General features: G+C 41.5%; 1 protein-coding gene across 1 annotated transcript in view; it reads left to right on the top strand.

Annotated features, from left to right (window-relative positions):
- Positions 1-1160: 1160 nt before the first annotated feature.
- Positions 1161-12843, top strand: part of LOC108628880 (collagen alpha-2(IV) chain) — a 14883-nt gene continuing 3200 nt past the window's right edge. The window contains exons 1-23 of the mRNA XM_026816804.1: positions 1161-1377; positions 2659-2721; positions 3959-4198; positions 4493-4654; positions 4832-4958; positions 5053-5202; positions 5286-5462; positions 5540-5704; positions 6719-7065; positions 7331-7580; positions 7666-7859; positions 7988-8194; positions 8270-8375; positions 9055-9599; positions 9792-9990; positions 10152-10351; positions 10457-10556; positions 10643-10828; positions 10912-11204; positions 11372-11459; positions 11571-11741; positions 11836-12021; positions 12330-12622. Coding sequence (XP_026672605.1) covers positions 1180-1377; positions 2659-2721; positions 3959-4198; positions 4493-4654; positions 4832-4958; positions 5053-5202; positions 5286-5462; positions 5540-5704; positions 6719-7065; positions 7331-7580; positions 7666-7859; positions 7988-8194; positions 8270-8375; positions 9055-9599; positions 9792-9990; positions 10152-10351; positions 10457-10556; positions 10643-10828; positions 10912-11204; positions 11372-11459; positions 11571-11741; positions 11836-12021; positions 12330-12622 — 4647 coding nt within the window. The 5' untranslated portion in view covers positions 1161-1179. The remainder of the gene's footprint in view (positions 1378-2658; positions 2722-3958; positions 4199-4492; positions 4655-4831; positions 4959-5052; positions 5203-5285; positions 5463-5539; positions 5705-6718; positions 7066-7330; positions 7581-7665; positions 7860-7987; positions 8195-8269; positions 8376-9054; positions 9600-9791; positions 9991-10151; positions 10352-10456; positions 10557-10642; positions 10829-10911; positions 11205-11371; positions 11460-11570; positions 11742-11835; positions 12022-12329; positions 12623-12843) is intronic.

Here is a 12843-nt window from a genome sequence, read left to right as displayed (position 1 = left end):
GTATTAACAAATGCATAATCCTCTCCTCATATAATGAGAAAGAGGACAATATGGTATTTGTTAACGCAGTTCATTTCTCTTCGAATGAGAACACATGAGTAAACAAGTCGAATTACAAGTGGATTGAGATCATTAAGCATTGGGGGAATTTCAAATTACACGAGACATCAAGTAGATACGAGTTGTAAATGAGACTGGGTGATTTAATGAAAAAAAAGGAACGATGCACGATTCGTGTTGACAATTATGCCGCGCTCGGCAAATTGAGTGCAAGTGGCAATTGTTAACGACGCATTTTATTTTATGTGCGACAGAATCAGCGATTCCCGAGTCGCACGCACACCCCGTGTGCGTTTTTCTTTTTTTCTTGTTCACAGTTTCTCCTCCTCCGAGACCAGGAAGCGGATTCGACACGGTTGCAGTTGCAACCGTTGATTAGATGGCCTTCCATCGAATCAAGGGTGCGACGCAATGTGTGTATGTATAATCGTCGCCCGCAATTGCGACGAACCGTATACGATGGACCGCATTTAAATAAACAGAGTAGGCGGCTGACACGTAATCGGGAACTTATTTTTATAGATGAACAATCGCATCCTTGACGCTACAATGTATGGAATAACCGAACGTGATCGTTGCATTCTTGGGAACAGTGATATATGCGGTTGACAATCCTTTAGATTAGACTGTGGATTTTTATGCAAAATATAGTATTTGTAATGGAAAATGAAATCTAAATAAGAGTTTCTTCTTTTATATTAAAATTTATAATACATATTCCACTTTTAGTATTTTGTATGTCCTTGGGTATTGAATTTTTTATATTTTCTGTATATGTATCATTTTTCTTATAAATGCATAAAATCAACAGTCTGATTGTGATCTGTGTACTCATGTATNATTATTTAATTTTTTATCAAACTAAAGTATCAGTGCCAACATTAAATGGCACTCAGATGTAGAAAATATAAATATACTGTAGTAAATGTTCTTCATACAATCTTAATGCTAAAAGTACTTGGGACATACTTGCATACATGATGAAAACTCGTCGTATGAGAGAAAGTGTACGAAATTCAGCTGTCCGTTCCCTGAGCGAAACCGGAAAGGAACGGGAGCTGATGAAACTTGGAATAATTAAATCCTTGACCGCAGGGTACCCCAGGTCTGCCCGGTCTGATGGGACCGGACGGTCTAGATGGATGCAACGGGACCGACGGACGTGCCGGAGCACCGGGAATGCCCGGTACCTATGGTGAACGTGGCCTGGTGGGTCCGATGGGAGACGACGGCCCCCCTGGCGAACCCGGTGACGGTGGCATCAACTCCGTAGGCGCGAAAGGTATCCGAGGAGATCCTGGCGTCGATGGGCCAATGGTAATTAAACAGTTTTAATGTAGGGGCCAATTAGCGAAGTACACTAAATCGATTTTGTTAAGGAAGAAATATACTTTCAAAGTATTTGTAAGAAATCTAATTACCTCCATTCTTCTTTTTCATATTAAAATTAATATTTTTGTACAATTATCTGAAATTCTATATAACTGATTATTATTCACATTTTTTTAATTCAAAGAATTGAAATTATTATTTGTTAATTATCAATTTAATGACATAGTTTGATGTATAAAGGAACAGATAAGCAAAATCGATTTCGAAAGAGGATCCTCATCGCAAGAATAACGCGGAGTAATGAAGTTCCATCAGAGTCCCTGTAGATTCATGGCACGTGCAAATCAGTTTCTGTGATTAGAGTAGAGATCGTGGAGCGTTCACTCGTTGGAATTTGAATGCTTCGAATCAAACCGTTCTCCTCTGCACCGGACGAACGTGTACGTTTTGGTACATGAGATAGGCAGAAAATGATAGTTGCCTCGTTGAGGGATTCATTTTTCGCCGGTGAATCGTAACCATTCCCAGGGAGAGCTAAAAGCCGAACCGTAGCAAATGGGTGGTTGTGTTCCACGACGAACACACGGGCCGGTCGCGGTAGTAGTTTCGGCACGTGACAGGAATGCGAGGGTACAAACTAAAAATACTGCAAAAATTTATCCATCCGCTTGAACTGTATCGCGATATTCACGGGATAACGAAATCTTTTTAGTTGATATACAATTTCGTGCTCCTGCACAGCATTTTGTAACACAACACGAAACTTTTTTTTTTTGCAATATCTCTACTACGTGATTTTTATAAAGTTTCTCATGCCAAAAACGAATCGGGAAGCAGAAATACTCGTTCGTAAAAGTTCGCCGTTTCGACGGTGGGATGGTCGGATTTTGTCCAAATCAATAAAATGCCAAAAAACATCAATAAAATGCCAAATAATCATACTTAACTCATTAAATATCGAAATTAGAAGATAAATGCACTATTTTTAATGATAGGAAATGCGTTTTACTAAGGTACATAAACTTTTAGTATTGACTGTATAGCCAATACATCCTTAATGGCCACACAAACTCCAAGCAATTCTCCATTCCGTTTTCTAAACTTTTTCTCGAATCCGTTCGAAAATAAAAAAGCCACGTTATTCGATACCTAGTGAAGGAGCACACAACTAACAAGAAATCTGCAAGAATGCCAGCGATCTTCGGAACTGGTTCAAAGAAAGAATTCATTTAGGAGCCCCGACTAATTTACGAATTTTCTGTCCAGGGTTACGAAGGGCCGCCCGGATACACCGGCGAGATGGGCTATCCGGGAGATACAGGCGACATGGTGAGTATTGGATCGCGATTTATTCGTCTGTGCGTCTCGCTTTGGGTACCGTAACGGTTGATCGGGCCAAGGGTTCGCGAACATCTTACGAGCGTTTAGGTCGTGCCTTTCGTTCACCGCTCTCGGGGTTAAAGAGCGAGAAACGAGAAAGAGAAACGGCGTAGAGAGGACGAGACGAGGAGAGAGAATGAGACGTGGGAGGAAGAGGGACGGAGAGGGTCCGGTCTGCGAACGTTTCTCGTTCCTTTTTGCGAAACGCCACCTGCTCGCATGAAATATCGTCTGGCTGGCTAAGTGTTCCCCGGCAATAATTTAACGGACACGCCGGAAGCGACACGAACGAGAAGCGGGAGGAATTTAAAAAATCCGAGGACCGCGCAATATCGCACGCTGATAAGCCGCTCCCGGTGGAATCTTCTTACAAACCGACGCGATTTTCACGTCGACCGCGGAACAATCATATTACACGCCGTCACTTAACGGGCCCTAAGAAATCAACTTTTAATGTATTTTAATTGATATATTAAAAACATGTTACTTTATTTTATCTCCTTATCTCTACATTTTATTTGAATAATTGGATGGTCGATGACACACTTTAGAAAACTGAAAGGAAGGATAAAAAGGGTTTAGAACGACTGATGAATATCATGTTAAGCGAAAACGATCTGGATGAAAGGCGACGATTAGTTGCAGCCACGCGTTAATCTCTAAACTCGAAGCGAACCAGAGATCCGATGCGTCGCGCTACTGGAGCCTGCTATCTGCTGACACAGCGGTCACCGTGATAACGCGTGCCGTCTTCCCTCGGGAGAAGATTCCACCGCGAGCAATCGGCAACTTCCGAGAAACCCGAGATACCCATGTTCGCTGCTACATTTGCGGTCGTCTTTGCTTTATATCCGTTTTATTTCATCAGTGAGAAAATATGAGAAATTGTATAGAATTTTGATCTCGTGAAAAATGTGGATCATCATATTTCGCTTTGCTTAATAGCGAGAAATTCCTGCGAAGAATATATTACATAATTTCATAATATATTCTTGTCAATTTAATGATACTTCAAATAATTATATTTAAACTGTTAAAAATAAATCTTTCTCTTAATTAAAATTAAATACTTCCAGAACAACAGGCCACTGACATGATAATAAAATGAATAGAATCGAATGTTTAACTAATTATTATGAGACCTGATTAATTATTTGAAGTATGAAGAATAACTGAATCTTTTCAGGGATTGCCTGGTGCACCGGGATTGCCAGGTCTGCAAGGTGAACCCGGTGAACCGCGGTATGGCCGCAAGGGTGAGCCGGGTTATCAGGGTGATAGGGGCGAGCCGGGAACAGCGACTAGACCGGAGTATAAGAAGACGGGCGCGACTACGCCGGTGAAGGGTGACAAAGGTGCGAAGGGACAGCACGGTGACACGGGAGATAGGGGGAGGAAGGGAGAATACGGCGCCAGAGGCCCTCCGGTGAGTAATAGGCCGCAATTTATTTAGAGTAATTCCAGCTGCTTCTTACAAGTATAGTGTAACTTACTTGTTAGTAAGAAATATACTCACTGTATCAATCTAATGTACCCAGTTAAAAAACTTACTGTAATGAACTTGATAATAAATGCAAATGGTTTCAATCAAATTTTAATCAGGATCGCCGATGTGGCATTTGAAGGATTGTGTATCCTGTTCGGTGTTGCGTCATTATAAAAATTCGAAAGAAATAAAAGATCACACATAGTATTCATAGTACATAAAATTTTTCCCCAGGGTCGAGCAGGATTTCCCGGTATTAAAGGTACGAAAGGAGAGCAAGGCGGTGATGGACCGAGGGGTAAACAGGGTGCTGAGGGTCCATCGGGACCACCGGGAGAAAAGGGAGAGAAAGGAGCTCCAGGATACGCTGGTAATCCGGGACCAGACGGACCAGACGTAAGTGCACCTTTTATGATAAAAAGGTATTATCATAATCTACTCGTGCGTAACATCTAAATTATGAACACTGAGAACTGCGAGACATTAATCGTAAGAAAACATGTACGAATAATTTTTTAAAGGATTTGTATGAAATATGAGATTTGTAAATGGTTGTATTTTGGTAAAATACAGGGAGAGGAGGGAGAGCCAGGGAATCGAGGCCCTCCTGGTAGACAAGGAGCTGCTGGCGAGCCTGGAATATACGTACCGGAACTGGACGAAATTATTCAAGGGAACATTGGGATACAAGGAGACTTAGGTTGATTTCCATCAGTAAACCTTGAAAAAAGAAAGATATACTAATATTAAAATGAAATTGCAATTTAATTGTAATACTTATCTCTTTCGCTTAGGTCCACCTGGTAAACCTGGAGAACCAGGAACGCCAGGTCGGCCTGGTAACGTAGGATACATCGGCCCACCAGGTCCTCCAGGACCAGCCGGCTCTCCTGGATTACCAGGAGCGAAAGGATCTTCCACAAAAGGAGAACCAGGAATTGATGGTTAATATTCGACGATGCCCCATACGACATATACAAGAATAACATTGGAAATATGTTTTATTAAATTTAATTCTTGGTTTCAGGCCTTCCTGGAACAATGGGATCACCCGGTATGCCAGGTGCAGCTGGTATACCGGGACCAGTTGGACCGAAAGGATTTCCTGGGGTAACGATAATTGGTCCACCGGGTTGGGATGGTAAACCTGGATACCCTGGAGTCTCTGGATCACTTGGCGACCGCGGAGATCCTGGTCCTCAAGGTAGAATTCCCGAAACCTAATCGACTTTTTATACAATTTAATACAGTTACACTAATTAACGTTTAATTATAAATTAGGTCTAAAAGGATTTCCCGGAAAGGGAATAAGGATTCGTGGTCCTCCTGGGGAACGCGGTTTACCAGGAATCCCAGGACGTCCTGGTACCGATGGATATCCAGGGATACCAGGTCCCAAAGGTTTCCGAGGTCTAAAAGGAGAGGACTGTGGCATTTGTCCGCCAGGTGACTTATTTATTAAATTACAACAAATCTTCTAAAACTAATTTTCGTCATATATAATAAATATCCCAGTTTCTGTTTACGTCACAGAATCTACTTACTGACTTATGACTACATACTATTATAGAAAATTATAGGAAAAAAAATTAGTGAATAAAAATTGTTAGGTGAACATAACTTAGATCATTTACTATACGTATATGTACAATAATTGATCAGAAATAATTCAGAGAAAAAATGCAATACAACTGAACATACTAAAATTATTCTCGTTTACGAGCGTTGAACTTCAATTTCGCGATGAAAATCTGTGCTGTAATGTCACTACATTATTCCGTGTCTTCGCTCCATTTGCTACTGTCAGACAGTATCAGTTTACTAGCGTGACTAATGATGATGACAACTTGAGGTAAGAACGCTAGACAGTTATTGCTGTATCTTCAACTATAACAACACTTATCAGATAACATCATGCATTTACCAGACGTTGATTTTGTATACATACAGAACTTCCATTTAATTTATAGGATAGTGAATAAAAATTGTTAGGTGAACATAACTTAGATCATTTACTATACGTATATGTACAATAATTGATCAGAAATAATTCAGAGAAAAAATGCAATACAACTGAATATACTAAAATTATTCTCGTTTACGAGCGTTGAACTTCAATTTCGCGATGAAAATCTGTGCTGTAATGTCACTACATTATTCCGTGTCTTCGCTCCATTTGCTACTGTCAGACAGTATCAGTTTACTAGCGTGACTAATGATGATGACAACTTGAGGTAAGAACGCTAGACAGTTATTGCTGTATCTTCAACTATAACAACACTTATCAGATAACATCATGCATTTACCAGACGTTGATTTTGTATACATACAGAACTTCCATTTAATTTATAGGACTTGCATTTCATTTCTATAGTAACATTATCTACGAAATTAATATTCTCACATGCTAAAAATGCTAAACTTTCCATTATTTGTATAAACTTTCTGTTTTTTGCACAGGACGACCAGGTGAAAAAGGTGAACGCGGTGATGCTGGAGTGAACGGGTATCCCGGAGCGCCAGGATTTCCTGGATTACCCGGACCTCGAGGATTAAAGGGTGCACAGGGTAAACCTGGAACTCACGGGCCGCCGGGGTTGCAGGGTGACAGCGGGCGACCTGGAGTCGCCGGTCCTCAAGGACCTAAAGGGGAAAAGGGAAAATTGCATTTGCCTGATGGAAGATTGATTGGAAAACCCGGTGACATTGGCGACAAAGGATATCCTGGTCTGGAAGGATTAAGTGGAGAACGTGGACCCCCTGGTCCACGCGGTGACGCCGGTGCGCCTGGACCTAAAGGAGAAAAGGCAAGATGATCCTCATTTTTCTCAATCATTACTTTTTTCAATGCATTGTGAAAATTATCTGAATTTAATTATTTATTATAATGCTCAAAAGTGATTGTGTGTTTCTGAAAATAATGTATTATATTTGAAGTAATTACATGTTAAATCAAAAGCAATCAAAAGAATTATAATACGTATTATTAATCGAAGAAAGATTAGTTAATGCTTCAATTATAAGCGTAAGTTAAATTTGTCGAATGCAAATAATATTCTTTTCTGTTTCCAGGGTGACTTTGGTCCTCCAGGATTCCCAGGACGCGACGGATATCCGGGGTTGGATGGCATCCCAGGTGAGAAAGGTGACAATGCATGGACACCAATCGAATTTCTGCGGGGCGATCCAGGCCATCCGGGAATTCCGGGACTGAAAGGTGCCCAGGGCGATAAAGGAGCAAAAGGAGAACGCGGTATTTCCTCGCAATACAATATAGACCTGAAAGGAGAGAAAGGATACAAAGGGGTACGGGGTGAACCAGGTAAATTCTTAGTCACAGTTTTCCTTGTTCGTGTTTTCGAAACATTTAATTTATTTTATAAAATGCCCGACTGAAATTTCTATAGGCCAGGAAGGTCGAAAGGGTGCTCAAGGATGGCCAGGTGACGAAGGATGGCCAGGATTACCAGGACCTCGAGGATCCCCTGGTATTTCACCTCAAGGTCCAATTGGTTTAAAGGGATATCCTGGTATGCCCGGAGATCAAGGTCCTCGCGGTACATCTGGTGCGCCAGGATCACAAGGACCAGTTGGCTTTCCGGTGAGCAGACGGAAAAAAAAATATTTGGATAATAACGAAATCATAATAAAAAATTCACTTAACTCAAAACGTTGTTTTACAATTCGATACATTCTTGTAAACAGGAATTTTTATTCGATTGATTTTAGGGTCGTGCGGGCAACAAAGGTGATCGAGGTGACCCAGGTTCGAATCAAACATATGGCGATTATGGATTCCCCGGATGGGCTGGCGAGAAAGGAGACATCGGCGATGCTGGACCATTGGGTATCCGAGGTAGACCCGGAATAGATGGGTCAAAAGGTGTAAGAGGTGCCAAAGGTGCTCCCGGTTTAGCTGGATTACCTGGGCTTCAGGTAATGTTAGACAGATTTTCATAAAAAAACGAGGAAGTATGAATTGAGGACTTGACGAGAGAAATCGATCGGCAGGGTGCCAAGGGTCAACGTGGCGACAGTATTCAAGGACCTAGAGGCATGCCTGGATTACCGGGCGAGCCAGGAATATCTGGAAGAGTCGGAGATGCCGGAATTCAAGGTATGATTACTTTAATTTTAATTAAACTCAAACAAATATCGGAATGCAAATTATATTACTAAATGACTGAAAACAGCTTATCTTCTGTTGAAGTAAAATGCACTTCGAAGCCAGTTAAATAATTGTATAAATAGTTGTGTCCGAGAGATAGGAACAATTATATTCCTTTTAATCCGATAAGCGTTTAAACTATTTTATTTCATTTGACGGAACGATCGCTCGCCTCGATAAATATCCGCTTTCGCATAATCCCAACGAGTTTTACGAATAAGTGGAACACTATTAAAGCACGAAAAACCGTTCATACGTAGTAAAGGTATCATTGATGTCAAAAACTTTTAAAAGCGGAAATTTTCGGTGCTCCCAGAGGGAATACGGGTGTTCTGCAAAGCGTGTTCGCCGATTGTTTATCGCGTTCATGCGTTTACTACTAATCCTTGTTTATTGTGACCTAACAGTACCATGAATCGCTGAAACTGTTTCGAAAACAGAACTGTTGCCGCTGTTCTCTGGAGAACCGCTCGATATGCAAATTAGATTTTCTGGCTTATTTCACAGCGACCGGGAGTTCTCCGGCCGATTGCATTAATTATCGTTTGCAACAGAACAAATTAAGCTAATCCTCGGCAGCTATGAAATCCGACAAATTAACATCTTTAAATATTAACAAATGCCTCAGGATCTGATGGACCACCCGGATTCGATGGAATGAAAGGTTTGAAAGGAGAAGTCGGTTTCATTGGACGCCGGGGTGAAGACGGCGATATTGGACCCATGGGTTACTTGGGAAGAGACGGTTTGCCAGGCATGCCAGGTCCTCCTGGAATCGACGGTGACGTTGGTGAAATCGGTAATCCTGGCCCTCCTGGTAGACCTGGCCTGGACGGAATACCGGGACCTACGGGCACCAAGGGAGAGGCAGGTGACATTGGCCCGGCTGGTCGTCCGGGAAGTAGGGGACTACCTGGTTACAAGGGTCCATCTGGAGATACCGGACCGGATGGCTACCCTGGACCTCCGGGTGAAAACGCTTTCAGCGGACCTCAAGGCGACGTTGGAGAACCCGGTTTCATGGGAGAAGTCGGAGCTCCTGGATTCCCAGGAGTAGACGGACGACCTGGTCTACCTGGTGAGCCGGGAGTATCCACTGATGGGCTTCCGGGTCTGCCTGGATTGCCTGGCGAACCTGGTTACGACGGATTCAATGGAGTGCCTGGCCTAAAAGTAAGTTCTTCGAAGAACATTTCTGATGATGTCTGTAAATTTCTGATATGTAAATACTCGCGTTATACGAAAGTCTACTGTGTTCGACAATTGAGAAATTAATTAAACTTCTGAAGTTGATAATTCCAACATGAATTGATTTTGGAACTTTTGATCACAATTTTAAGTAGCGTTTCAACTTCTGTTGTGCAGGGAGAGATAGGCGATATGGGGCCGGATGGTTTGAAGGGAATAAGAGGAGAGTGGGGATTCAGAGGAAGACCTGGAGCACCTGGTATTCATGGTAGGTCTGGTCAAAAAGGAGAACGAGGTCTGTTAGGAACGCCGGGACTTGATGGTCCTAAAGGTCAAAGAGGATTGGATGGCGATCCTGGTCAAATGGGTCTGCCAGGTGAATATAACTAATATCACTTTATAAATCATTTTATTTTTGAAATTGAAAGTAACTTCGATGACTGTGATAAATTAATGCCTCGAGCTTAAAGTAATTCTCCCTGTTCGTAATGTGAAAAAGTGAGAAATTATGGGAGTACAGGATTGGTAAAATTTTAGGCATGCCTGGTGATCCGGGTCCTAGAGGAATACCCGGATTGATAGGTGCGCCAGGACCCAAAGGACACGTTGGTGATCCTGGTCTACCGGCGTTCGGTTCAGCTGAGAAAGGTGATTTTGGAAATCCTGGCCTCGAAGGTTCACCAGGTAGAAAAGGAGAACAAGGTGAACCAGGTTTCACTGGATACGGTGGCAGGAAGGTAAATGATAATCAATGTTGAACATAAATTCTCAGCGCTCTTAAAATTAATAGATTAACTACAGAATAAGGATTACTTAATTAAATGGTTGGCTTGATTTGACAGGGTGTACGAGGTGATATAGGAATCCGCGGATTGGATGGATTCCCGGGTGTACCAGGGTTCCCAGGTCTTCCTGGTGATCAAGGACCTCCAGGTTTACCAGGTATGCAGCGCTTTTATGAAAAATTTATTTCATTTCATTTATTTTTGTTGAATGAATATTTATATGTATCAAACAATATTGTATAGGAATACCTGGCCAGTTTCCTGAAAAGGGAGAAGATGGATGGCCTGGACTGGATGGAATACCCGGTACTCCAGGAGTTCCTGGCCAGAAGGGTGCTCCGGGTGAATATGGACCAAATGGTCCTAAAGGAATTCGTGGCGACGTTGGCCGAAGTTTCCAGGGTCCAAAGGGACTCCCTGGCGATCTAGGTTTTTATCATCTCTTTATAAACATTTTATTTTTAATATTTACAATTCTTAATTCTTAATTACGTTTCCATTCTGGCTAACAGGATTACCTGGCTACGATGGTAATCCTGGTGCTCCAGGATTGGAGGGACCACCGGGTCCTTTTGGACCAAAAGGACAAAAGGGTTTCCCCGGAGAATTTGGACTACCTTCAATCCCTATCGCGGGAGAACGAGGGGAACCAGGATTCCCCGGAATACCTGGCAGAGATGGTGTGAAAGGACAGAAAGGCGAAAGATCAGAAGATGGTTTCCCAGGACTGGCTGGACTCAAAGGCGAACGCGGTGAGGAAGGAGAACCTGGTTTACCAGGATTTGAAGGACCTCCAGGACCGAAGGTAACTTGTTCCAATCATTACTACCAGTGCCAACACTAAATGGCACTCAAACATAATAAATATAAGTATCAGATTTTATTGTGCAAAAAATGTAAACTGTAGGTTCAGTGTTAAGACCGTATAGCCGATAGAGATAAGTATTATACAAAACTATTTGTATTTTGTAGGGACCAAAAGGAGATCAAGGTACAAATCCATTCGGATTTTATCCAAGAAAAGGCTTGACAGGAGATGATGGACCCCCAGGATTACCAGGTATTATTACTACTAAAAAGAAATATTATTTTTTATAACTATTTACAAGTTTTCTATATACGAGCTTTTTATAAATAAATATTTGATATTCATAAATAACTATGTATGTAGGTTTCCCTGGACGACAGGGAATGATGGGTGAGCCAGGAGAAGATGGATTGCCTGGAAGAATAGGAGAATCTGGGATGATAGGACTTCCAGGTTTACAAGGCCCAGACGGGAAAGACGGAGCTCCTGGCTATCCTGGACCTCCTGGCGCAATTGGCCGTCAAGGACTTCCCGGTAATAATAATCTTCTGTTAAATTATTCACCAAGTCTGAATGACTTAAAATTTATTAAAGGGTATATTAAAAACGTGTATTATGAATTTCATAGGATACCCTGGAAGCCCGGGAATTCCAGCACCTCCTTCACCAGGTCCACGAAACAGAGGATTCTACTTTGCCCGACACTCGCAATCTGAAATGATACCACTCTGTCCACAAAATACAGTGAAACTTTGGGAAGGCTTCTCGCTATTACACATAATGGGTAATGGAAGACCATACGGACAAGATCTGGGTAAGAAAAATCAACCTAACGATTCTATTATAATTAGACAGCGGATTTCATCCATTTATGAGAAAGCAAAATGTGCAGAAATTATGAGTGCTACGTATAATGCATAAAACTATGCAGAATATCAAAAGCTGAATATAGATTTCAATGTTCTATTGGTAAAATAAATGTTTATCTAAAACATATCTTATAAACTGCTACCATAAATGTTCCATTTTGCATAAACATTCGCTGTCTAATTGTTTTAATATAAGAAGTAATCGAATTGTCGTCAATGAACTATCTGAAAAATTATTAATGTTATTTCTCAGGTACGCCCGGAAGCTGCGTTAGGAGGTTCTCCACTATGCCGTTCATGTTCTGCAGCATCAACAACGTGTGCGATTACGCGAACCGTGAAGATTACAGCTACTGGCTAAGTACAACGGAACCGATGCCCATGTCCATGGCTCCGATACCAGCGCCGGAAATCGGCAGATACATCTCCAGGTGTTCCGTTTGCGAGGCTCCGACTCGGATAATCGCGGTCCACAGCCAGACCATGGCTATACCTCAGTGTCCGGGCGGTTGGGAAGAACTTTGGATCGGTTACAGTTTCCTCATGGTCAGTATTTTTTTTACTAATTATATACATCAATAAATAAATAACTAATAATTTTTTTTATTCAAATGTCTTTACTTTTGCATACTTTTTATTCTATATCTCAAATAATATCCTCGAAGTTGACATTACTTCACTTTTAAAACATTCTTAAATTATGTATTAAGAATTAAACAAAATTCTATTATTGTTGCATTTATATTTTTTTATAAATAAAATCAAAA

This window comes from Ceratina calcarata, unplaced genomic scaffold (assembly GCF_001652005.2).
Source record: "Ceratina calcarata isolate Rehan_Ccalc_2016 unplaced genomic scaffold, ASM165200v1 scaffold546.2, whole genome shotgun sequence".
In the NCBI taxonomy this organism is placed as follows: Eukaryota; Metazoa; Arthropoda; class Insecta; order Hymenoptera; family Apidae; genus Ceratina; species Ceratina calcarata.
The sequence above is the reverse complement of the archived record's forward strand: the minus strand, read 5'-3'. Positions and strand labels throughout refer to the sequence as shown.